The sequence below is a fragment of the Pristis pectinata genome, chromosome 26 (genome assembly GCF_009764475.1).
Source record: "Pristis pectinata isolate sPriPec2 chromosome 26, sPriPec2.1.pri, whole genome shotgun sequence".
NCBI classification, from domain to species: Eukaryota; Metazoa; Chordata; class Chondrichthyes; order Rhinopristiformes; family Pristidae; genus Pristis; species Pristis pectinata.
In genome coordinates, this window is record NC_067430.1 from 16,962,304 (window position 1) to 16,989,882 (window position 27,579).

The 27,579-nt window shown below is 42.2% G+C and overlaps 2 protein-coding genes across 3 annotated transcripts in view; both read left to right on the forward strand.

Moving 5' to 3' along the window:
• Positions 1-346: 346 nt before the first annotated feature.
• agtrap (angiotensin II receptor-associated protein) lies at positions 347-15,371 on the forward strand. 2 transcript variants are annotated; one of them, XM_052039607.1, is made up of 5 exons: positions 347-713; positions 3,508-3,542; positions 7,201-7,312; positions 8,882-9,098; positions 10,585-13,433. In XM_052039607.1, the coding sequence occupies exons 1-5, from the start codon at positions 687-689 to the stop codon at positions 10,659-10,661; spliced, it is 468 nt and encodes a 155-aa protein (XP_051895567.1). In that variant the 5' UTR covers positions 347-686; the 3' UTR covers positions 10,662-13,433. The 2 variants fall into 2 exon arrangements, with proteins under 2 accessions (XP_051895567.1, XP_051895566.1); XM_052039606.1 differs by lacking the exon at positions 10,585-13,433 and adding an exon at positions 13,462-15,371 and having other exon boundaries at positions 355-713.
• Positions 15,372-20,397: 5,026 nt separating this feature from the next.
• LOC127583222 (uncharacterized) overlaps positions 20,398-27,579 on the forward strand; it is a 35,428-nt gene continuing 28,246 nt past the window's right edge. Inside the window, exons 1-2 of the mRNA XM_052038992.1 lie at positions 20,398-22,265; positions 23,985-24,040. Coding sequence (XP_051894952.1) covers positions 20,421-22,265; positions 23,985-24,040 — 1,901 coding nt within the window. The 5' untranslated portion in view covers positions 20,398-20,420. The remainder of the gene's footprint in view (positions 22,266-23,984; positions 24,041-27,579) is intronic.

Genomic DNA, 27,579 nt, shown 5'->3' on the forward strand with positions numbered 1-27,579 from the left:
GAGACAGCACACGGTGAAACCCGGCGACTTAAGAGTTTGCAGATGGTTGAATCTGGAGCAAAATGAAACAAACTGCTGGAGGAACTCAGCGAGCCGAGCAGTATCTGTGGAGGCAGAGGGATGGTCGATGTTTCGGGTCAAGACCCTGCATCAGGACGTCTCCACAGATGCCGCTTGGTCCAATGATTTCCTCCTGCACTTGGTAAAACCCAGTGTTTTACTCAACAAGAGCGAACTACTCAGCTGTCACTTGATCGTGGGCCAAATGTTTGTGATGAATATTCATCCGATCTCATGCGCTGAGCAGCTGATCTTTACAAAAACACGCATCACCCTACGGGGTTGAGTCAATACTGGTCAGCCTGGAGCTGAGTGGATTTTTCTTCTGCTTCAATCCTGGAGCAAAATGTCACAAACATTGAAGACAGAAAGTTAGAATCTTTAAACCTTGGATTATTTCTCTTCCACTGTTGGAGGATTATGCGGTGCAATTCTGGAGTGTATTAAAGCCCACAATGTTTATCCCGATGTTCCACAGTTTCCCTTTTGGCCTGGGAGCTGGGAAATCAGTAATAGGGAAGCGCGGAAGGACCTGGGAGCCGTTCCTTCCCCTGCAGAACGTGGTATCATGCGTCTCCTGGTCACGTGATCGGTTCTGAAGTTTTACTGTAAGTGAAGAGGCAGCGATGGAGCGGCCAGTGATCAACTTAAAGGTAAACGTTCGGGAATGATATGGGACTGGGATCGCGGGGCAAACTCGGGTTACCAGGGAAATTCAAAGCGCAGGGCTATCAGTGCGGATCCAGCGGTGAAAATCCGGCGTCGGTAGAAGTGAAAACAACAGTACAACATTTAACGTAGGAAAACGCCTCAAGGCGCTTCACACAAGTACGATTAAACCAAAGAAATGCGGTGTTGGAGTTGCTGAGCAAAAGCTTGGTCAAAGAGGCGGCACAGTAAATGGGAGGGTTATACGGCTGGAGAAGATTGCAGAGTTATGGAAGGGAGAAAACATGGAGGAAGAGAGGAGGAAAAAAAGTTAAAAGTAAATTCGAGGCACTGCTTCAACAGCAGCCAGTATAGATCAGAAGGCACAAGATTAATGGGTGAACGGAACTTTATGCAAAGTTTTGGACGACCATGTGTTTATGTAAATTTGAACAAGATAGAATAGTTCGGGCTTTGTTTGGCAAATCATGTCTAGATGAATGTTTGACTAAACTGGTGTGGTGCGGCTGCTATACTTTCCTTTTCCCTCACTGCTATTCCACCACCCTTCTCTTCGCCTTGTACCTTGGAAACTGAATGTAATGGAAGGCCCCTCCCTGCTACCTGCAAAGACTCAATTTCACTCTCCCAATTCATTTGTTGAAAACCGTGATGATGAGACTTTCCACACAGCTGCCTCTGAGATGTCTTCCTTTTCCTTAAACTTAGTTTCTCATCTACCATATTTGATAGTCCTTTATCGTTTACACCTCTGCTCCTCCTAGCCAGAACAAGGACAGAATTCCCCTGGACCTTGCCTTCCATCCCTGCATTCAAAGGATGATCCTTCAGAAATTTGGCCACCCTCAACAGGATGCCACCACCAGACACATCGACCCCTCTCTTCCCTTTCATCTTTTCGAATGGGCTATACCCTTTGCAACTGCTGTGGTCTGCTCTTCCATCTCCATCAACCATCCATCTTCTGACTGCAATTACAGAGATTGGTATTGGTACTTGGTATTGGTATATTATTGTCACTTGTACCGAGGTACAGTGAATAGCTTGTCTTACAAACCAATCGTACAGGTCAATTCATTACACAGTGCAGTTACATTGAGTCAGTACAAAGTGCATTGATGTAGTACAGGTAAAAACGGTAACAGTACAGAGTAAAGTGTCACAGCTACAGAGGAAGTGCAGTGCAATAAAGTGCGAGGTCACGACAAGGTAGATCGTGAGGTCATAGTCCATCTCATTGTATAAGGGAACCATTCAATAATCTTATCACAGTGGGGTAGAAGCTGACCTTAAGTCTGGTGGTACGTGCCTTCAGGCTCCTGTATCTTCTACCTGATGGAAGAGGAGAGAAGAGAGAATGTCCCGGGTGGGTGGGGTCTTTGATTATGCTGGCTGCTTCACCAAGACAGCGAGAGGTAAAGACAGAGTCCAAGGAGGGGATGCTGGTGTCCGTCATGCTCTGGGCTGTGTCCACAACTCTTTGCAGTTTCTTGTGGTCCTGGGCAGAGCAGTTGCAGTACCAAGCCGTGATACATCCAGATAGGAAGATGAGATTATAAGAGCACCTGCTTTTTTACCTCATCCCTTCCCATCACCCAGGGACTCAGACGGTCTTTTTGGGTGAAATCCATTCACTCACACTTCCAATCTGGTGTATTGCATGTGTTTTCCTCTAGATTGGAGGATACTGTATGATGACCTTGAGGAACACCCCTTTTCAGTCCCCAGGACAACCCTGATGTTCCAGTTGTTTGCTGCTTCATTGTCCATCCCCCTCCCACTTGGCACTGTTCCAGTGACATCCAATACAAACTTGAGGAACAGCATTTCATGTTTCATCTGGGTGCAATGCAGCCTTCGGAACTCAAAATCAACAGTATCAGATAACTTGCTTCTTGTGTTTGTATCAGAATTAGCCAGTTTTGCAAAAGCGTTACCCATCTGTAATATTTACTCTAAATGAAATTTTTTTTAAAAACTGCAGATGCTGGAAATCTGAAATAAAAAGAGAAAATGCTGGAAAAACTCAACAGATCAGGCAGTATTAATGGAAACAGAAACAGTCAATGTTTCAGGTGTGGGACCCTTTGTCAGACAAAGATGTCAGACCCGAAAGGTTGACTGTTTCTTGTTCCACATTTGCTGTCTTACCTGCTGAATTTTTCCAGCATTTTCTGTTTCTATGTAACATTAACCAGTGTTTCTCTTTCTGATGACACTGCCAGATCTGCTGGACAATTTCATCATTCTCCTTTTGGATTAGATCTCAGCAATAGGTTTGACCTGCATTTCCCAGCTTTTACGTAGTCTTCCTTTAGTTTCTCACTCTGTAATCATTCTCATTGAACTATTAACCAGATGGCTCAGTCACCTCGGCAGATTGACCGTGCGATGTCAGGGAGATTTTCTTTGTCCCAACCATTCCTCCCCTACCCTCTCTGCAATTCAAAACCAACATGTTTCTCACTTGCTCAGTTCTGCTGAAAGGTCTTTGGCCTGAAATGTTAATTCTGTTTCTCTTCCCACAAATGTTGTCTGACATATAGAGTATTTCTGGTATTTTCTGCTTTTATCTCACCGAGGGATCTTGTTCATGTGTGTGTGTCATATGTAGTCCGAGATATCTATTACTCTTGAGGTTCAGGGTATAATCCAGAACGTTCCATGATTCCCATGGATAATATTGAGGGACATATGCTTGGCATAGGATTTGTTAATGTCTCTGGAACTGTAAAGTTTGTTCAGTTTTTCCAGAATGACCTGGTTCTGTCCCCACAGATGATCATCACTGTGCACTGGCTTCTAACAACCTGGTGAGTGATGGAAGTTTGTTAATCCATTCTTGAATTACTGTGTTCCAACTAAAATATATGTATGATAGTAACAATGACCACCAACTGCATTTCTGAAACTGAGAAAAGTAGGAGCAGGAATAGGCCATTCAGTCCTTCGAGCCACTGTACTATCTAATACAATAATGGCTGATGCTGCATATCAATACCATATTCCTGTTCTCTTCCCACAATCCTTAATGCCTTTTGTGCCTTGAAATCTGTCCATTTTCGTCTTCAATATATTCAGCAACCTGGCCTCCACAGCTCTCTGTGGTAATGAATTCCACTGCTTCACCAGCCTCTGAATGAAGAAACTTCTCCTCATTGTGTCCATAAAGGTCAATTCATATCCTGAGACTGTGATCCCAGTTTTCAATCCTCCTCCTGCCCTGTCCCAGTCAGAGGAAATACCTTCTCTGTATCCAACCTATTGAGCCTTGGCAGACTTTTGTACATTTCAATAAGATCTCATTTTTATAAATCCTAGTGAATACAGGCCTTCCCATTTCTCTTTGTATGACATTCCTGTAATCCCAGGAATCAGTTGTTGTATGCCCCTTTACGGCAGTTATATCCTGTCTTGGGTAAAGAGACCAAACTCCACACAGTACTTCAGATTTAATATCACCAGGACCCTATATAATTATAAGATATTCTCTTGTGCCTGAATTCAATGTTGCAATGAAGGCAAACATACCGTTTGCTGCCCCTGCATGTCATTTCTGTTAGCCACTAGTGTACAAGGACAACCAGATCCCTTTGCATATCAACATTTTGCAATCTATCCCTATTTAAATAATACCTGCCTTTCTGCTTTTCCTACCAAAGTGGATAACTTTACATTTATCCACATTGTACTGAATTTGCCATGTATTTGTCCATCATGGGCACAGCCCTCCCTACCATTGAAAGCATTGACATGAGGTGCTGCCTCAAGAAGGCAGCATCTTTCATCAAGGCTCCCCACCAACCTCTTCTTGCTGTTACTGTCAGGCAGGAGGTACAGAAGCCTGAAGTCCCACACCACTAGGTTCAGGAATAGCTACTTTCCTACAACCATCAGGTCTTGAATCGATCTGCACAATCCTAATCCTACCTCAGCAACAGAGCACTACAGGCTACCTCTTGCACTACCATGGACTTGTCCCTGATTGTTTTTTTTTGCACAAATGTCTTGTTTTGCAAAGTTTTTTTCTTTACAATCTTGTATAATTTATGTTTTGTGTGTTGTCTGAATCTACGTGCTTGTGATGCTGCTGCAAGAAAGTTTTTCATTGTACTTGTGCATATGATAAAAAACTCGACTTGACATTCACTCAACTAAACCACCTTGAAACTCCTTGGTATCTTCCTCAAAATTCACAATCCCACCCAGTTTAGAGTTGTCAGCAGCACCCATGGACCCTTCAACATAGAAACGTGCTACAGAGGTGTAATAGGAAATAAATTAATGCTGAGAAATAACAGGAGGATTAACTGAAAGTCTGGCTGAAGAGGTGTGCTTTAGGGAAGACTGTGGAGGACGAGAATTGGAGAATTCCTCAGAATTGTGTTTGTCGGGATTTGGTGCCAGTCATGAATATAGGACTGATGTAAAAAGGACTTGAGGCAAAATAGGATGTGGGCTTCAGAGCTATGGAAGAGCTGAAATTTGCAGAGGATGAGAATGGGAGTCCAGGAGTAGAGCATCGGAACAGCCAAGTCTGAAGGTGACAATCACTGATGAGGGGTTCAGTGGCTGATAGCCAGATACAGGGTCAAGATGTTTTGTTGGTGGCAGTTTGATCAAAAGAAGGCTCAGCCTGCAGCCAAGTGCCACATTGAGTAGTACTTTGTACAACTGACAATCTCTATTCACCAGTGATTTGGAGATGGGGCAGTAAATATTACTCACAGCAAACAAATTATTGCATAGCAAACAAAGTCAATTTAGTCAGAAAACTGAAGGTAACAGCCATTGTTCACAGGAATTTATGCGTCACTTGGTTTATCAGATGTAGTATTTTAAGAATTGAGTCCTTTTATGCTCAGAACTTGAGCAGTAAAGGTTTAGCTGAAAATGCTCACCAATGGGGAAAGATATTCAATAAGATATAATTTTTTCATGTTAACCTTTTTGTTAACTCCCTTCAGCCACTGTATAGAAAACATTGTAATGGTTCTCCAAAATACTGTATAGCCTTAGTGGTGATAATGGTCAGTCTACAACTCTAGGATTCTGATTAGGAAGCTAAGCTGTAAATGTTGGTTTTATTTCCCAGTGATCTGATCACAGGCTTGAGCACTGTTTTGCTAGCAAATAACCATAAATTATGAATTTTGGAAATAATACTTTTAAAGATGAATTTAAGTGAGCAGAGGCATTTACTGTTTGATCAGGATCATTTTTGGCATCAGTTCATTTTAACAAAAATATTACTGTTATTCCAGAGAAAGTCTGCATGTAGAAATCTGAAGATGGGAGAGAGAAGTCAAATCTTGTTCTGTTCTGTTGCTTCAGCCCAGTTTCCTGTTTTGAAATGCTGTTAAAAAATTCACATGCATCTGTGATCTTGGCTCAGACTACTTGTGCAGGGAACAGTTTGGGTGTGTTCAACAGCGAAGGAGTTGAGAATCATAGAACATTAAATGGCAGAAATTTCCCTTTTCTCATGCAAATAATGCATGTTTTCCTCTATTTTGTTCCCAGTTTATTTAAGTGAGATCTCTACATTCTCAGTCTTATTGTGTTCTTGTTCCTTTCAAGCAAACCATTTAACGCTAGAGTTCCAATCTTTGAAATTGGTAATAATCTCTATCCTAGATGGCTGAGTCAGATTATTACAGATCAAAATCAGTTTGTGCTGAGTGAATTGTTAAAGTTAGAGTGAGACATTAAAACTGTTTGTGAAGCTGAACCAATTTATGGCCTTGAATGGGTTGCTGTCACTCTGTGGATATTGAAAAGGACTTAATTAATTTATCCCAAGAACTTGTCAATTTACAAGAACAATGTATAGAAGGAAGAAGTGTTTTTAGGTTTATTGAGCCGGGCACCAAAGTGAAGTTCTGCTAATGCAGTCAGTGTCATTTCAGTATTTACAATCCAAGTGCATCTTTGATCATTTGGGCAGGTCAAGGATATTTAATATGTGGAGGGAGCCCTACCATGGGTATTCATGACTCTTGGCAGCTAGGATGAATTGGGAAAAGCACATATAAGGAATGCATGCAAGGGATAAGTGTGTGTTTGATTTGGGTATTTGACGGTTTGTTTTGGGGAATGGATTCGGTGTTATGAGCTGAAAGACAGCCTATTTTTAGTGATATTGCCTTGCTGAGGCCCACTTACTCCTTGTGATGAATGCAGTCAAGCCATTATAAGTTGATTTTGCACTTCTCCCTTTTCTATTACAAAGCAGCAATATGCAAGAAATGTTTTGCCGGGAAGAATACTTAAGCTAGAGATCAAAGAGGAAGTGGAGAGGGAATCCGTTGTTGCACAAGATCAAGATCAAGACTTGAAATTTACAATATTTTTAAAGCTCTCCAATTGCCTAATCCATCAAATCTGAGATGGTTGAGACTGCTGTACATCCCCTGAAGAAACAACAATTCCATGGAGAGAGAGGCTAAAGGTGATTTTCTTTTTTGACAGGGGCTGTTTGTATTTCTGGCTTCCACAAGGCTACATCTGGAGTAATTATGCTGTTCTGGCCATTGGAATTTGGGCCATTGCTCAGAGAGACTCTGTTGATGCTGTTGCCATGGTGAGTACTTCTTCCCTAACATTGGCATTGTTTTCCATGGTGTGGCAATATCTGTTGCCAGTAGTGACCCTATTCCCACCCGTCCTAATCCACTGACCTTTGCTGGAACAGAATTCACAAATGCTGAGTACTCTTTTTTCCTTTCCCAAGTTACTATTCTTTACACAAGTCTGACTGTTGGCTGACTATTTAAATGTGGGGGCATCGCAGGTGAGCTTCCTGTGCATGTCCACCAGCTGTCTCTGTACAGTAATAAGACATACTACTAAGTTGATCAGACAATCTTCATATGGTGGTTAGGGATAGTCACAAAGTCAGTGTTGCTTAACAAAAAGACCTAGAATCTTCTTGACATGTGGTTCACCTCATATTTTGCAACTTAAACCCTTCATAACATTTGTTTCTGTTTCATATCCTGCTATGCTGCTATCTTTTAAGGTTCTGGCCATGCTTCAGTGAAGTGGCAGGGAACATTTTAATGATAAAAGTTAATCCAGTGAAGAAAAATATTTATGCTTCTTTCAAAAGAAAGTGAGCCAGAGTAAATGTTGCTGGGATAAAAGAACTTGTCTATCTTTGTCATACAGCGGCTGCCTGTTGTACATTAATGGGTGCCATGCAGACAAACTTGCTGCATTTAGCAATATCAAGATCTGACTACATAGTCAGCTTGGCTTAGTTGATGGCATTTCAACCTGTGAAGATCAGAGGTTCAAGGCTTGCAGCAGTGGTTGCTTCCTTAGTACTGAGCCAGCCATCTGCGCATTGCACTGTTAGAACACCTTGTGAGCGTTAAAGGTCCTGAGACACTAAGTCAAAGTTTTCAGTGTCCACCGCTGTTTGTTTTGAAATTGTTATCTGCACATTGCCTGCAATGTTCACCTCTAAAACAGTGATTGCATTGAAACAATTCATTAAAGCCCAAGGGGGTGAACTCTTTGGGCTTTACTTTTCCTTTTTTCTACCATTTTTACACTCTACCAGGCCTCCCTCTTCACTTCCATATTTCTCCCTATCACCCTCAGTCCAAACCCCCACCTGCTCCCTCTTTCTACCGTACTCAAATCTCCCCCTCCCCCCTTTCTGACACCCCTCTCTCTCCCCCCTTTTTGCACCCCCATATTCATGTGCTTAGGTTATTTCCCATTTTATGATCAATAAGTTCATTTTATTGGTGGATGTGAGCACTCTAAGCACCAATCATTGGTTGCTTCTGTACTAATTCATGTGTGGTTTAAACATTCTTGTTCATCCTAAAAACTAAGCTTAGTTACAGGACATATCAAAACATGAATATTTACGTGGAGAGAAAAGTTTCTCCTTGGAACCATAGTTTCTTTCATTTCCCCAAATGGTCCTGCACCACAGGGCTTTGGCATACTGTTAAATTCTCAGCACATGGGCTAAGGATTCCTCCAGACGCACAGAGCTAGGAGTGTCATCATCAATGTACAGTACAATGAGGTCAGTCTGTCTGTCTTCCTTTATCCTCCCCTCTCACTTTCCATGTTTAGTTCAGAAACTGTACTTTCCAGTTGAATCTGACTTTGATGTCTCTTTTTCTTTCAGTACTTAATTGGCATGGTAATCACAATCCTCCTGGACATCATCCACATTGCAATCAACTATGAGCGTATGTCTCCTGGGCAAGGCAGCGATGCACTGAGGGATCAGTTCCGCTTCAGTGTTGGCATGGCCATCTTGAGCCTCCTTCTGAAACCAGTTTCTTGTCTCTTTGTGTATCAAATGTACAAGGAACGAGGGGGAGATTGCAGTATAAACATCGGTAAGAGTTCGAACCAAGTGTCATTGTCATTATACTCCAGGGAACAAGGGATGGGTGGGAGCTGGTGGCTCCTGGATGCATTAAAGGAATGCTTGGAGCTCTGTAAAATCTGTTAGAAAAATGCCTCATTGCCTTCCCTACCACTTGAATGCTTACCTGTATTGTTTACTAACAAGGTGACTTCACCACCCACCCTTTCCCCTCCCAAAATCCTATGCACATGTTCTGGTGCAGAGAATACAACATTTGCTGCACTGGAGGAGCAGTTCCTCAAAACTAATTTGACTGATAATGCACTGCAAGTGGAACAGAACAAATCCTAGTGATAGAATCCAAAGTATGCTGGTTTATCAGTGCCATGTCCCTTTGATGCTAAAGCAAACAACACATGCCAAACATCTTGATCCAATTGAGTGCAGGTAAGCTGTTCTGAGGGCAGGAGATACAATACCCGAGGATTATGACTTCATCCAAGTAAAACACGCATTTCTGTCAAGCCATGCATTAGAATAAGACTTGAATATTATTGACACAAATGAGCAGAGATATCTGGACCAATAGGTTTTTGAAGGGGGGGGAGGTGGAAAGCACAAACTCTGGGAGCATAGATGCTATTGGGAAAAGTTGGGGAGGGGTCACAGGCTGACTATACGGATGGTTTGAGGAGGAGATGTCTTCCCACCAAGTTTAGGGCCATTCACTTTGTGAACATATAAATTGAAAGTGCGGGAGATACTGAGCAGGTCAGTGAGCATCTGCAGGGAGTGAAATAGAATTAACTGACTTGCAGCTTATGTTCATTATTTTGTATTTTTCCCTCCACAAAATAACATCACATCCTTGCCTAATGATCTCCCTACAGGGGTCACGGGATGGTGTTTGTGACCCCTTGCTGCTGCTTCACCTCAGAGCTTGCACATTTGCTGAATAAATGAGGGAACAGACAGTGTCTTGCAGTGAAGCCAGTATGGCATTGGAGCTACACCCTGACAATAAAAAATAAAATTAAGAGGAGAAAGATACAAGAAATGTGAAATAAAAACAAGATTCTGGAAACCATTCTGCTTGTCCTTTAGTGTCCTTGAGATAAATCCAGATTAATGTTTTGAGTGAAACTCTACAACAATTCCTGTTTCTAATAAAATATCACTAGTAAATCTAAACATTAAGAATAGGATCCATGAATATATCATTTAATTTTTTTCCCCCAAATTTTGAGGTTGGGTTTTGGCAAACATTGGTTTTGTTCTCTTCCTCAAGTTCTTAAAGGCATTTATTTCTAGGCTGAAGTATTCAAGGAAGAGTGAATTCAATGAATTCTTCTAAGTGTCAAGGTTTAATTTTTGTATAATTGTGCTTTATGTTGCTGGTTTAGTTATTTACTTGCTACTCAACCTCATAAAATTGTTGTTTTCAAAGCTTATGTTTGTATTTTTCTTTCTTTCTCTCTCGCTCTCTCTCTCCCCTCCTGTTCCCACCATCCCAGACCTGGACAGCTCCATTGACAGCAGGTTTACATGTGATAGTGTTGAATCCAGTGCTTACTGCGGTCGTTCCTACTGAGTCACCCATCACTGCCTCTCCTGCAGCGTGTGTACAATCTTCCTCCCTTTGTTGCAGCCCTCAGTCCTCCTGCTTTGACTGGTGATCTTGCAATAATCATTTGATCCTTCCCAGGCTGCTGAAATGTTGCTGCTACTTTCATGTTGCTAACTTGTATGTCACAGTGATCCTGAATATTACATTTCTTTTATTTTTGTGTAATTTTTGATGTATTTGTTAAAATTCATATTGAATGGGATTTTATCGAAAATGAAAAGTTGACAGAAGTTTCATGGTTTGCTTTACTGTATATACACGGCTTCCCTGAAATCCTGCTGGCCATATTGACTAGAAATTTAAAGATTCTGTCCTGCCTTTTACTAATTTGCACTTCTGTATGCTGTGTAGTAGAAGATAAACCCAATGATAGGAAAACTGAAGACATGATAAATAATTTATGATTATCATTACGGTATTTACTGGCTTAAATAGCTCTCTAAGCTAGTGTGGATGGGTTAGTGCTAATGGGTTAATAGCTTCTGTGCTGGAAATTATGATTCCAAGAATACTGAGGATTAAAGTAAACCACAAAGTAATGGGCAAAAAAAAAAGTCAAAAGAATTGTCATTATGTTTGGGAGGAACCTTTTGGTAAAAGTATATTTTGAATAAGGTTATTTCCCAACTGCTTACTGTCTTCTTAAACCCTTCTTTCCTTGCCCCTGCATCCTTACTGCAAACAAATAGTGTGATGAGCCAACAGTCATGCCACTGAAATTGGATTCAAGCATGTCTTCCTTTGTTGCATTCCTCTATACCCCTGATCCACATTGTCTTCTATCTCTTCTTTTTCCCTCTCTGAGCTCACCTCATCCATGATATTTACCCTCTGCTCCCTCAACCACATCCCAGTAAACAGCCCACCATTCCAATATTGTTTTCCTGACCCTTTGCTTTAGCTGCTCTAGGGAAGGGGGGGGTGGTGGCGCAAGAGGAAAAAAAATTTCAATCATTCTCCTTCGAAACTACCACCTGATCTTTGGTCTATTCCTTTCAAATTTTTGAACACATTGTAGCTCCTAAACCTTAGCTCATGCAATTTCTTGCTTCAATCTCTGCAATAATGTGACAATAACTTTTGCCTCCAACTGAGGCATTCATTTTGGTCATTGTTTCAGGTTGAGCCAGTCAATTTGTAACCTGTATTGACTGCTTCCAGCATTCTGTTTTTGTTTTGGATATCCAACATCTGCAGTTTTTGCTCCAATTTGTAACCTTAGTTCTATTTGATTTTGAATTGAACTTCTTGTCCATCATAAAGATCCTAACGCTCTGCTGACCAGCTCCCCATCTTCCACCCTCCATAAACGTCAACTCATCCACAACCTTGGTGCTTATGCCATAACCATCAAATCCCACTCATTCATTACCCTCTTGGTGACTAACTTTGTTTTTCATTCTCATGTTTAAATCCCTACATAGTTACCTTTCACTATCTCTTAAGATTCTCTACTCATTAAAACTTCCTGGACCGTACTGCAATTATACAGGGCCCTGGTGAGATTTCATCTGGAATATTGTGTACTGGTCTGCTGTACCTACCCTAGAAAGTATGCATGCAATTGAGGAAGTGCAATGAAAGTTTGCCAGACTATTCCCTGGAACAGAGGGTTTGTCCTAAGAGAGGTTAAACAGACTAGGCCTATACGCTCTTGAGTTTAGAAGAGTAAGAAGTGATTTCATTGAAACATACACAATCCTTACAAGGGTAAATACAGACAAGATATTTCTTCTGGCTATGGTGTCTAGATCCAGGGATTTCTCAAAATAGTCATAAATTCAGAGATGAAAAGAAATGTCTACATAATGAATCTTTGGAATTCTCTACCCAAGAGTTCTATAGTGGCTCAGATACAAGACAAAAATTGATAGACATTTGGTATAGTAAGGGAATCAAGGGATGTGGATTAATGGGAAAAAGTTGTGCTGAAGTAAAAGATCAGCCATGATTTCACTGAATGGAGGAGCAGGCATGAAGGGCCACTGGCCTATTCCTGCTTCCGTTTATGTTCTGATGAATTTCTAACTCTGGGCTGCAGTGGATACCCCACCTTTAACCACATTGCTGGCACTGCCTTCCACTCTTTAGCCCTAGGGTCTGGAATTTGGTTCCTAATGCTCTCTGCCTTTCCACCTTTCTTAGCCTTACTCACTCTTCATGATAATTCTGTTGACTTGGTACAGTCAATCTGTGGTTACACCTCTGTGAAGTGCCTTGGGGTGGTTTACTGTTAGTTACTGATTTGATAAAGGTGCTTAAAATTATTAACAAAAAAGACAGCAGATTAAAATATAGTTTCCAGTGATTGAGAGGCCATAAATAACAGAGATTTTGGACAAAACAATGAGGAAATATTTTAGTTGTAAGACTTTGGAATGTACTACTTGAGTCTGCAATTGAATCGAATAAATGTTAACACTTTAGAATAGTTATATAGTTCGTAGAAAGTAAAATGTTTAAAGAGATCTGGAAGCAGGAATAAACGAGAGTAAAAAACCTGTTTCCTTACCCAAGTTAATTTTTAATTTATTAGATTACAAATGACGTTACTGTCTACCCTTTAGTTTGAAAGGTTGGACAGATGAGAGTTCTCAGCTCTACTAACATTTCAACCAATGTAACTTTGTGAACTCAGAGCTGATAACAATTTGTGTGGAGGTGCTCCTGTGTATTTGGTATCTTCAGTTATTTCTGCTAGTTTTCTGCTGGGGGTGGGGGGGGAACATGTGAAAATGACTTTTCTCTGAATTGTTCCATGCAGGTTTTCCAGATTTAACTGGTAGTCGAGATCGAACTTCGTACCAGACCATTGGTGAGCAGGAGCCTCACCGCCAGCCTTCTACTTCCTCATAGAGAAAGATTCCTGTCCCATCCTATTAATCTAGTTACAATATTGCTACCATAAAGAAGTTTGTATAAATGTCTTGTGCCTTAGATTCAGTAACCATCTGCCTTTGAACATTGTGTGCAGGCTTTGGTCAAATTGTTAGTGTTTGGTGCCCTGGACCTCTGGTCCTGCTTAGATCTTCCAGGTGGTAAGGTTGCTATGATGACCATTGGGGAAAAAGCAATACTGCCTGTGACACAAAACTATCTGGAGTAGAAGGCTGCAGATTTGAAAATCTTAAGGAAAATTCTGGTCCTGGTGAACTCAAATGTGGTTGTTAGGTCACAATTGAATAACTATTATTTTTAGGGGATTACAGACTTGATTGAATGAATTCTATTGTAAGCCTCACAGATGTTTAAAGCCAGTGCTTGGTGTAGAGATACTTAGCATTAATGACTAAAGGGTTGAAGATGATTTGCTTCATTCCTTTATGAAAAGGTTTTGGGACAGCAGACATGACTGCTGTAGACTATGTCATTTTTCCAAGCAGAGATATTACACAAATATGTCATTCTATTGCAGATAGTGGATCCTGAGAGTTATAGATCCCGGTTGGAAAATATTGGGAGGACTCGTGGCCTATTAAAAATGAGGTTCAGGAGGGGAGCAGCTTTGGCTGCTTAATATTGAAGTAGCTTGGTTAACAAGTGTAAATGTGGCCAACTGCACCCACCCATATGAAAGATTTACAGTTACACAACATTTAGCTGACAGGTACAAAAACAGAAAATGCTGGAAAAACTCAGGAGGTCAGGCAGAAAAACAAACAACATTTTGGATCTGTGACCCTACGTCAGAATTCAGCTGACAGAGATCTCTCCACTAGCAGTTTACTGCACTAATGTTCTGAATCAGCTTCTGAAACATATGGCTGTGTTTAAAAATTGCACTAATATTGAGCAGTATTGAGTTTTGTATCTCCTGTAATTTTGTCTTGGGAGATGTGGTACATTCTCTCCCAGGGTTTGGCAGAGTGTTATACTGTTCAGAATCTGACTACTGGCAATAATATTGTGGTCCCAGGTTTAGCCAGAGAAGGCTTGTGGGGTTTTGGGGGGGGGGGTGGGGGGGTGGGTTCGAGGATCGTATAAGCGTGATACCAGTTGACTTTCCTCTCCAAGGAGGTGACTTGCCATTTGGCAATTGAAGGTGAAAATTTGGTTTGACTGGTTTGTTTCCATGTTATAACATTTGGAGAGAGCAAACAAATCTCTCATTTGCTAAAGATTTGGAGTTGGCGATAACACTGCAGTAAAGAAATGATGCGCATGGCCTCTGAAGCCTTCCCTGTCCAAGAGAAGATGGAACTTGGATTATGTTTACAGTTTAAAAGTCTTCTTTATCATAAAGATGGAGCATAAAATGAGACCTTTAATTTCATGTACTTTAAAAAGCTTGAAGCCTTTAAGATAAGATTTTGTACAACTGCGAATTGAAAGCAGGAGCAGGAAGTAACTGTGGCTAGGACCAGTACAAGCAATTATCAAGAAGCCACTGCATTACTTGTTGGAAATGACAGAAGGTAAACACTTTGTTCATTTTCCACAATGGTCACTCTGCCTGTCCCACTTTTAACTGGTTGCAACTATCAACATGTAATCCTATTGCTATGGAAACAAGAATCAGGTATCAGTCTTGGCTTTGGTGTTTCTGGGTGAACATTTAAATCCTAATTCAGCTCTGTTCTGTGCCATTTATTCTGAATTGGGTGCCTTGATTTTGTTAGCATACTTAATATAATTGTGAAATGTCATTATTGCCAATAAATTTTATTAAAATTATCAGACTACAGTGAATGTATCTCTGAATGAAGGTTTTTAAATACAGGTGCATTGCAACACATCTTTAAGCAGACAAACAACATGGATTGGAGGCACTGAGAGTTTTTTCCTCCAACAGTAATAGTAGCTGAAATTTAGGAAACTCAAGGCGTAACAAGGAGTGTCTGCAGATCATGATTTTAAAATACATGTAGCACTGATGAACTTGGTATCAACATTCATGTATGTGAGTGCCCTTGACATCAAGGCAGCATTGATGAAGACCTGAACGTCTGATGGTAAAAGTGAAGCTGCTGGTAATCAAAGAGAGAAAAAAAATGCCAATGTTTGGAATCATACCTTGCACAAAGGGTGTTTGTGATTATTGGAGATTGCTTATCTCAGCCCCAGGATAGTGCCCTAGGCCTGACCATCTTCAGCTGCTTAATCAACAACCTATCTTCCACCATTAGGCCAGAAGTGGGGATACACACTAATAACTGCACAATATTCTTTTCCATTCACAATCCTTAAGTAAATGAAGCAGTCCAAAAGGAGACTCTCTCTGTTTAAAAAAATTAAGAGATGAAGGAATTATTTTTAAGGATAATGCTCTGAGGACAAGTCTTTAAATTTTTTAAGGTTGTTGTAGTTAGATTATTGATAAGCAAGAATGTGAAAGGTTACTGTGGATAGGTTTGTGGTTTTGATCAGATCAGCTATGATCTTAGTAAATGGCAGAGCAAGCTTGAGGGGCCAAATGGCTGACTCCTGCTCCTAATTTGTATGCACATCTAACCACCTATCCTTGACATTCAGATGACATCACCATTACCGAGTGCCTTGATATCGGCATCCTGGGCATCACATTGACCAGAAACCCAACTGAAACAGTCACATATATACCAAGCCTAAGAGAGCAGGACATGCTAAACGTCTTGAAGCAAATGCCCCCTAAATCCATAAACCTTTCCATGCTCTGCAAGGTGCAGTTGGAAATGTGATGGACTATCCCCATTTGGCTGGATGAGTGTAGCTCCAAAACACTTGAGCAGCTTGATGTCATCCAAGACAAAACTTAATTGGCACCCCATCGAGTACCCTAAACACCCATTTGGATGTGGAAGTTATAATTATCTGGAATGTTAAAGCAGAAGGAGGAGGGAACCACTTTGCCCCGAACCATACTCCAGAATTATTGCTTCACAACTCTTCAACCCGTACTATATGCCACTGAAGAAATGGATGAAGCTCAATGAACAGGATAGTGGGGCCAAGCAGCAAAACTTTTCCAACTGGAGAATTAGGGACTCCGGGGATTCTTACTTTAATTGAAATCCTTATGCAGATTGGTAATAGCTACAGAATCTATTGCATCTATTTCTAACATGACTTTTATTGACTCGCTGTATTGCTTTGTAAAAGGGCTACATTTTCCCTCACCTACCACTCTTTCCATTAAGTCTGTACATGAGGCTTTTCAGATATTTTCACTCTCTCAACGTATTTCCTTGCACCAAGGTTAAAGGCAGCAGATATGTGGAAACCACTAGGCCTGTGACAAATCTGAGACATCCGATGTAAACTGTTTACTTTCCACCTTTTAATAGCTATTTCTTGCTACTAATAACAAGAATAAATTGTATTTATGTAATTTAATGTAATATCATGCACAGAGGAATTCAAAGGAACGTTGACATTGAGCCACAGGAGATATATAGGACAGACGAACAAAAGCTTGGTCAAAGCGTTAAGCGGTAATGAACTTTTTAAACGTGTAAGGGGATTATTAAATAGGGAATTCCAGAGCTTTGGTGGTTGGCGGTTGTGGATACAGCCATCAGTCAGAATAGAAATTAAAACTGGAGTTGCTTATAAGAGAGATTTTATGAAAAAAATGGAGACATTGCAGATCTACATTGTTCCAAGTTAAGCAAACACAGGGATAATGGATGAACTAAGTTATACCAGAATTACGGATGGCTTTAAGTCAAGAGAGAGATTCCAAGTCTACAGACAAGATTTTCAGCAGTAAATCAGCTCTGATGGGTGAACGGGTTGATGTCATGGAAATGGCCCGATTAATTGCACGGATGTGTGGTCCGGAGCTCATCTCACCACCAAAAATCTCACCAAGTCTGCGCCTCATCGTTTTCAACCCGTTGAGAATTGTGAGAGAGGGAGATACTCACACGCTAGAGAAGTGAAAGATGTTCATTTTGGATAAAGTAAACCAATTTAATTCCAATAATTTATTTAAAACATTCCTATCTTGAGCTAACTTTGTTTTAGTTTGCATCAGAATCAGATCTGTAGTCATAACACGCCAAACATTGTTGGGGGCAAAGGCTACAGGAGCATAATATGGACAGTTTGGTTACTTGTTTGATGCATCGATTCCCTCCCTGATCATTTACAGCATGGCTGGAGTTTACTGAGGTGACAGTGAGTGAGTCTATCTGCTCCCTCCGTGAGAGCATTGCTCCACCAGAACCTGTGGCTCAATCAACTAACAGCTGTTTTATTGTCCTAATGCCTGGTTTTGCCCAGTCGTCACACTTTTAAGTCAACGAGCAGAAGGCATGATGTTAAAATCATTGCATTACCTAATTACACTCGTCTCCCAAAGTGGCCGGAATCATCGATCCCTCAACTGAACAACGTACTAATTTTGCGCCGGGTCATTGACCGAAGGAACATCCAACCGTCGTCCCCTGAAGAGCGGACCAGCTTCCCGCCTCTCGGCCCCTGAGCGGAACGGCTGGAAACCCCGCCCGCCGCTCACGCGAGACCTGGCAAGAGTCACGCGGCCGATCCGACCGGTGGACGAGGTGGGAAAGGGTTGGGAGTGTATGATTTTGGAGAGAAATGGGATAGGATTATGAATGAAGATGGGTAGGGTATGATAGGCAGAGCGTGTAATGAGAGAGGAAAGGAACTAGGGGAGGGAGTAAAGAAATAAACTGGTGTATGTCTAGAAGCAAGTGATGAACAATGTCTTACACTCGGCCCCCTTGGACAATTAACTGATTGAGCAATTCATTATTTTAGGATAGGATCATAGAGGAACATGATATATGAACAGAAAATAGAGGGGATGGGGTGGAGTTGAGTGGAAGGTTGAGTGGTTGAAGGAAAAGAGTGTTGTGCATTGTGTACTTCATGTGTGCAGCACATTTCTTACGAGTTGTCTGACAGATGTCTAATCAGATTAGCAGATACACTATTCTTTGGTTACCAGCTCGTTAATAAGGCTAAATACATTCCTGGAATAATGAGGGACAGACCACAGATTTGCCTGTGCGGAAACAGTCTGGCACAAGCCTTTGTCACAATTCACTGAATGTCTGTGTGATCTGTTTAAGATGTAGGTGAAGACATCCATTAATTGGGAAAGGAATTGATGATCAACAGGGCAATTTTCTTCTTTTGTTCTATAACAAAAACTTATTTTCAAACAAATCGATCACTAGCCAACAGAAGGGAAGAAACAGCTGAACCACAATGTACCGTACGTAACCATTTCTCAATGCATTGTATCCTCAATTAGGTGATGGACATTTTCCAGTTCTGTGTGGTGTAGCTTTGTTAGATTCTTTTGAACTAATTATTGTTATTCTTACACAGACACACACACACTTGCCTGCTGTGCATATGGTTTCTTGTGGTGTAATATTTGTGACTCTTGCACTGTTGAGATACAATGCACAGCCTGAACTGGAGGAACCAGAACATATTCCTGCACACAGAACTTTTTTATTCAATGTGGGGTTGTTTTTACAGCAAAATGCAAGCCATATAAAGCTGTTTAGCTCAGGATAAGAATTCTCTGTTTGGGTATTGGGATCCCAGTGCTGATAACATTTCTCCATCAATTTTCTTTATTTTCCAGTACATTTAAACTCTATTGAAATCAGAGGAAATAACTAAATGAAAGCCACTGTTGCTGAGGAGTGAGAGGTGGAGGGAGTGACATTTCTCTGAGCTAGTGTTAGTGAAATTAATGCATACTAATGTTTTACTACAAACTGTGCAAAAGGTTATGTGCAAATATGCTCTCAGAGAACAGGAACTGCTACACTGTGCTTATACCAATATGTTTTAAGAATTTCTGACCATTTTGGGTCATTATAGCAGGAGATAGGTCTGGAAGTTGGGCAGATGATGGAAGGTGTTAAGAAATTTGCAAATGATTCCCATATGAAGGAAGCATGGAAGGTTATTTGAAAATATTGCTATTTCAGTGCCTGAATGGTTGAGTAAACTACCTGGTATTATACAGAGTCATACAGACCAAATGGTTCCTAATCGGTGCTGTTATATAATTGATTGAAATACCCTGAGCTGACAGAAAAATAAAAGTAGGGCCCTGCTTCTGATATTACAGCCCTTGCTGAAAGTTTTTTGTTTGGACATGAGTTGAAGACAAAACTACCTGATTCTAATGTTTTTATTTGAGTCTCATGAGGACATTCATGCTCGAGGTTCACCTCATGAAGAATGTGCATTAGGTGAAGTCTAGAGATTGAATATTGAAACTTGTGCTCCAGCAAGTTTAGCACCTTGAGTTTACAGTGGTACGAGTACTGATGGTTCAATAAATTATTCCCACTCCCTGTAGATTTAGGATTAGAGCTTTAGGCATCCCTTTTTTTTTGCAGTGAGCAAATTATTCATGAACTACATCTGATTAAATTTAAAAATGATTACTGAATCAATGCACTGATAAGTAATGAAAAATTATTTCTCAGAAATTCACAGGTAATCTGAAGAGCAAGTGCCCATCAGTGTCTTGGTGTGATTACTCCACTGTTTCTCTGAGTTTGAATAGAGACCCATTTCTAATCCGTTTGAGTGAAATCTATGTTTTTAAAAAAAACACACACTAAGCATATTCCAGAATTCCTTTATCCACCTCCTTGATATTTGGTGATTGCCCTTTGATTTTTTAACTTGCTTAAGATGAAGGGCTATTGTACTCATCACTTGTTCTTTCTCTGCCTTGAGATTCAATATTTTCAAACCTTTGGGTGTTTTCTAGACTCAAGAAAAATTCAGGAGAATCTGAAGATGAAAGTTTGTACAGAGAATCATGGATTATCAACTGGATTGTATTATGGTCCATCCCCAAGATCAGTTTGTACTGGCAAGTTCAGACAGAATACAGCGCATCCCTGGTTAGATAACAGCACAAGGCACAATGCAAAAAATATGGCCTGCAATAAGGACATATACAACAAGCGATTGGTGCAAACCAACTTGTCCTGTGCCTCTCAGAGCTATGGGCGGCCAGTGGTGCCTCTACCACCAGCAACAATTTCATATCGCGGACAGCAGTCCAACGTAGAACACTATAGACAGAAGCATAACTTCAGAAACTCCATTAGAGACAGAGGCAACACAAACTCTACCTCCCTTGTGAAATCCAAATTTTTAGCAAGAGAGTGGGGATGGTACTCACAGGATTCTGAGAGAAATATGAACGTTAATTGGGATGAGAGATTTGCTGAGATTAAGAGAGAAACTAACAAGAAGCAGAAAAACTACTTTCAAGGGGAAGAGAATTTACCTCCAAAACAGTTAAGCAGTCAGGATGTTGATTGTGCAAATCTCTCTCAAGTCTTTGAAAGTCAGTATGATTCACTGATTTTTGATCCTCCAAATCATTCTCTTTCTCAGGGAGATTTTGCGAATAACAGTCAATCATTGAAAAATAGACAGTCCAACTCACTGCTCTCCATTTTTAAACCATCCCAAACATCTTCAAGTCTGTATCACACAATGCTCAGCCTAAGTGATAGTGCCTATAAGGCAAGGCCTGTTTCAAGCAAAGGTGCAAACATTAGATTGACCCACTATCCTTTAAACTATTTGAATGTGTCTCTTGGAAATGAAAGAGAGGAATGTTCAGTAAACATGTATCCAGATAAATGCAAAGCCCAAGAAACTTCAAAGACACCAGACTGTGATAGTTCTCTTTTATATAATGATTGCCTTCTGAATGATAAATGTTCGCATCCTGTGTTGCGTGTGTATGCACAGCATTCAAGCACTAAAAGTTGGGTGTGCCCTCCTGGATTAACTTGTGTTTGCCACAGACATGAGAGTGCTGACAGTAGTATGATCAATTCTGAATCGAATGTTTCTATGGATGACTGTCACAATACCTCTCATTTTATTACCTCTGGTAGAAAGACCCTGAAAGTGACAGACACTCTCACCTTCTCTAACAAGGACATGAATGACTTACATCACCCTCACTGTGCTGTGGGTGGAACATCTGCAGCCATTTTGTGTTATCTTCCCACAAAGTCAATAGACCTGTCTGACTGTGTGACTGAAATGGAGACTAACCAGAGTGTGCCAGAAGATGGAGAAAAATTGGGTACTGAAGACATGTTCTCAAATGCTGTGGAAAATAGGAAAGAGTTATCAGAAAAGTCCCCAGATCACTTTTTGGACTCCAGCCTGAAACATCAAGTTAAACCCTGTTTTCCTGTAATCATTAGTAATATTTATGCCAGACAGTACAAAGATACAAATGATTTGTGGATACAGGAGTCTGCCCAGACCCCAGTTTATGGAGGGCTTTCCCTGACACCTTGGCAGAGCAATTCATCCCAGGGCAATTTCTGCAGTAGTGCTCAGAAGGAAATATCCAACCTGGAGTCAACAGGAGTTGGAAACAAAGCAAAGGGAATTACTCCGATCTCAGATTATTCTAGAAATTCCACCCCTTCAAGAGGAGAGGAAAATAACAAAGGAGAAGAAGAAGACTTCAATATGACGCTGGAAGATAATAGCCCTTCTTACAACTGGGAACATGAACCAATCCTAAAAGAATCTTTAAAAAGCAATGTCACAACAAAGCAGCTCCTGCAAACATTCCCATTGATGGACAGCAAAATGCTACAGGTAAGATGATAATGAATACACAACAACACTAGGAACCTTCCCTAATCAAATATCTCAACAGTGTCCGTGTCCTGGAAGGTATTACTAACTCTTGAAGCCCTAAAGCCCCCACAATCTAATTAAGTCTGTCTTTTGACTTAATTACTGAAACTGAAATAATGAGGTGATGTGATTTGATGAGAGCACTGAACTTTTTGATTAGAGTTTCCAAACTCGGGTTACAGAGACCTCTAATTGTTTCAAGTGGGAGGATCTTTCTATTTATTGGTTATGCTGTTTGATAGATTATTTGCCAGAAAAATAATTATGGATGTAGAGAGACTTATAAAGTTTATTCCGCTGCAGCATAGAGGGGTGTGTGTTATTAGATCAGACAGCAGCTGTTGTGAAGATTGGAGGAGCACACTGAAAATCAGACTGCTCAGCTTCAGAATCGTGGAATCTTGCAGCACAGATGGGGACAATTCACCCTGTGGTGTCTTTGTTGCCTCTTGAAAGAGTTACTCTCGTCCTTTTTACCTGCTCTTTCCCCACAGCGCTGCAAATGTTTCCCTTCATGCATTTATCCAACAGAATTTTGAAGGTTTTTCTGTAATCTGCTATCACTCCCCCTTTGGGTAGTGTATTCCAGATTATTATAGTAATTGAATTTTTTTAAAATTATGTTTGCTTACTTCTGATTAATTTGCCAATTGCCTTAAGCCTGTGTGCTCTGTTTACTGGCTATTGTGCTACTGGAAATAATATCTTCTTATTTACTCTATGTTCTTTGTCATTTTCAACACCTTTGTTAAATCTCTCATTAATCTCTTCTGTTCTAAGAAGAGCAATCTCGGCTTCTTAGTTTCCTGTATCCCTGGTACTGTTTTTAGTAAACCACCTCTGTATCTTTTTAAAGAGCTTAATGTTCTTTTGTAATCTTCAGTGTCCAGAATTAACATAATTCTCCACCTTGACTGACTGAGAAAAAGGATGGCACAATCTAAATTGGGAGTGAACAAAACTATCATTGTTTAGACCCAAGAACTGTGACAGCACTGAATACTACAACAGTAAAGCAAAATAGATCTGTATGCTTCTTCCTAAATTGACAATGCTAATGGCAGTTTGCAGAACAAGTGAATGCCCCACTCCCTAACTTCTGCCCAGATATTTAAATTACTTTTAAGATCATGAAGTTTAGAGTCAACTAGAATTACAGATTCCACATATTTTCTACATCATCATGTGAAATTTGGGTTGCATTGTGTGGGCAAGAGGACCACATCCTGATTATTGAATAAATGCAGTGGTTTTGCTGATGCTAATCAGTATTAACAGACTCAGCTGAGGAGGTGGCGAGGGAAGTAATGTTGTAATTCTTTGAAGTCTGCAAGTCTGACTGTTGACTTTGTACAATTACATTCAAAAATATATTGTGAGAGCAGTCATGTAAGTCTTTAATTTCAGAATGTTCCAAAGACGACAAATCTAATTATTTCTATAAAGTGCATGAATTTAACTGTTGAGCTAATTGTTCAACATAGAAATTTTTCACCTTTGGATGATGAAAACTTACACTAAAGGGAGTCAGAAGTGAACTGAAAGCCCATCTAACCTAATGTTACTGATAAAATAAACCTGCAATATGCATGCAAGTTTGTGATTCTGATGTAACATGTATAAATGTGGTTTTGTCTTAAACTGTAGCAGCTTAATTAGACTTCTTTTGTTTAACAGATTACTGAACTTCGAGGATTTTCTTTGGATCATAGGACAAAGACACCAGTGGAAAGGTACAGTATTGTGTAGGGAATGGGTAAAAGATATTTAAAACTGTTTGATACAATTACAAATAGTTTCAGTCACCACCAAAACGGTCAAGACAATATGGAGCTTGGAAAAAGAATTTCAATTTCATTTGTACAGACAGACTAGAAATAATGCCTCAGAGGAACAGTTATGAAATGGAAAAAGCTGCGCATTGATATAATATGGATTTCATGAGATCACAAGACACAGGAGCAGAAGTAGGCCATTTGTCCCATCGAGTCTACTCCGCCACTCCCAGCTAGCTCCAATTCCCGGCCTTTTCCCCATATCCCTTGGTACCCTGACTAATTAGGTACCTATCAATCTCCTCCTTAAACACCCCCAATGATTGAGCCTCCACAGCTGTATGTGGCAACGAATTCCATAAATCCACGACCCTCTGGCTAAAGAAATTTCTCCTCATCTCTGTTTTAAGTGGGTACCCTCTAATTCTAAGACTGTGCCCTCTTGTCCTGGACTCACCCACCAAGGGAAACAACTTAGCCACATCTACTCTGTCCAATCCTTTCAACATTCAAAATGTTTCTATGAGGTCCCCTCTCATTCTTCTTTACTCCAATGAATACAGTCCAAGAGCCAACAAACGCTCCTCGTATGTAAGCCCTTGCATTCCAGGAATCATCCTCGTAAATCTTCTCTGAACCCTCTCCAACATCAGTACATCCTTTCTAAGATAAGGGGCCTAAAACTGCACACAGTATTTCAAATGAGGTCTCACCAGTGCCGCATAGAGCCTCATCAACACATCCTTACTTTTATATGCTATTCCTCTTGAATTTCCTGAAGGCATTTGAAAATTTTCCATATAAGATATTGTTAGCTCAGCAACACACACAATGCTGGAGGAGCTCAGTGGATCAGGAGCATCTGTGGAGGGAAATGAACAATCTGTAGCGGTTGCTACCGCAGAATAAAACAAGACTCTACTCGGAGGATTACCAAACAGAACTGGTTTATTTTCCCGCCTTGCGCGGGCCCTTTAAGGGAGAATGTTCCCGCCCAAAACAACCGGCAATGACGTAAGTCCTACGTCATCAGGACTTTCCCGCGCGCGGGTTCTCCCCGTCGCTCGGAAAGACGAGGCCCACCGCCATCTTGGGCCTCGTCGCTCCGACGCCGCGCAACCCGACTGCCGAGCCGGTTTGCCCGACTAGACGGTGAGTCGCCACACAACACCCCCCCCCCCCCCCCCCCCCCCCCCCAGAACCAGCGATACAGTCCCCAAGGTCCGTGGGCTGTGCTAGCTGCCGCCTAGAGGGGCGGCCTCTGCGTCGTGGCATGGCAACCTCGACAGGCTGTTGCAGATCCAAATGGGCCGGTTTGAGGCGGTCCGCCGTGAAAACCTGTTCCCTGCCTCCATTGTCCAAAATAAAAGTGGATCCGTTATTCCGTATGACTCGGAACGGTCCGTCATATGGTCGTTGCAATGGCGCCCGAGGTGTGCCCCTGCGAACGAAAACAAACCTACAGTCCCGTAGTTCCTTGGGCTGGCAGGATGGGGCTTGACCGTGCCGTGAGGTGGGAATCGGGGCCAAGGCGCCAAGCTTCTCGCGCAGTCTTTGTAGGACTGCTGGGGGTTGTTCCCCTTGGTCCCGAAGGGCAGGTATGAAATCCCCGGGGACAACTAGTGGCGCCCCGTATACAAGCTCAGCTGACGAAGTGCGGAGGTCTTCTTTGGGGGCAGTGCGTATGCCGAGCAGGACCCAAGGCAGCTCGTCAACCCAGTTAGGACCCTTCAGGCGGGCCATCAAGGCCAATTTCAGATGGCGGTGAAAACGTTCCACCAACCCGTTTGATTGAGGATGGTAGGCCGTGGTGGTGTGCAGCTGCGTCCCTAGCAGGTTCGCTAATGCAGCCCAGAGACTGGAAGTGAATTGGGTGCCTCTGTCTGAAGTGATGTGGGCCGGAACGCCAAAACGTGAGACCCAAGTTGTGAGCAGCGCCCGGGCGCAGGAATCAGTTGTGATGTCAGTCAGGGGGGTTGCCTCAGGCCACCTCGTGAACCGGTCCACGATGGTAAGGAGGTACCGGGCTCCTCTTGAAACCGGCAGAGGGCCCACGAGGTCGACGTGTATGTGGTCGAACCTCCTACGGGTAGGCTCGAACTGCTGTGGTGGGACCTTGGTGTGTCGCTGGATTTTTGACGTCTGGCAGTGCGGACAAGTCCTGGCCCACTCACTGACCTGTTTGCGCAGGCCATGCCAGACAAACTTGCTGGCGACCAGTCGGACAGTAGATCTGATGGACGGGTACGCCAACCCATGTACCGAGTCAAAAACGCGTCTCCGCCAGGCTGCAGGGACTATAGGGCGGGGCTGACCAGTCGCAACGTCGCAAAGTAGGGTCTGCTGACCTGGACCAACCAAGAAATCTCGGAGCTGCAGACCCGAGACTGCGGTTCTGAAGCTGGGCAGTTCGTCATCGGCTTGCTGTGCGTCAGCCAGGGCCGTGTAGTCGACACCCAAGGATAGGTTGTGGATGGTTGGTCTGGAAAGTGCATCAGCAACGACATTATCCTTTCCAGAGACATGTTGGATGTCAGTTGTGAACTCGGAAATGTAGGATAAATGTCTCTGCTGACGAGCTGACCAGGGATCGGAGACTTTGGAGAAGGCAAAGGACAGAGGCTTATGATCGGTGAAAGCGGTGAAAGGCCTGCCTCCTAGAAAGTATCGGAAATGCCGGACCGCCAGATACAGCGCTAGAAGTTCCCGATCAAAAGCGCTGTACTTCAGTTCGGGCGGTCTAAGGTGCTTGCTGAAAAATGCCAAGGGTTGCCAGCGGCCTTCGAGTAGCTGTTCCAGTACCCCACCCACCGCGGTGTTGGATGCGTCTACCGTGAGGGCAGTCGGGACGTCAGTCCTGGGGTGTACCAGCATCGTGGCGTCTGCCAGGGCGTCTTTGGCCTTAACGAAAGCAGCCGCAGCCTCGTCAGTCCAGGTGATGTCCTTGCCCTTACCAGCCAGCAGCGAGAACAGAGGGCGCATGATACGGGCTGCTGCAGGGATGAAACGATGGTAAAAGTTGACCATCCCAAGGAATTCCTGTAGGCCTTTGACTGTGTCGGGGCGGGCAAAATGGCGGATAGCATCCACTTTGGCGGGTAGGGGTGTTGCCCCGTCGCTGGTGATTTTGTGGCCGAGGAAATCGATAGAGTCAAGTCCGAATTGGCACTTGGATGGGTTGATCGTGAGGCCGAAATCGTGGAGGCGGGAATACAGCTGGCGGAGGTGGGAAAGGTGTTCTTGGTGGTTACGGCTGGCAATCAGTATGTCGTCCAAGTAAATGAACATGAAGTCCAGGTCTTGGCCTACCGCGTCCATCAGCCACTGGAAGGTCTGCGCGGTGTTCTTAAGGCCGAACGGCATCCGAAGGAATTCGAACAGGCCGAATGGGGTGATAATGGCAGTTTTGGGGACGTCATCCGGATGAACCGGGATTTGGTGGTATCCCCTAACGAGGTCCACTTTGGAAAAGATGTGGGCCCTGTGTAAATTCGCTG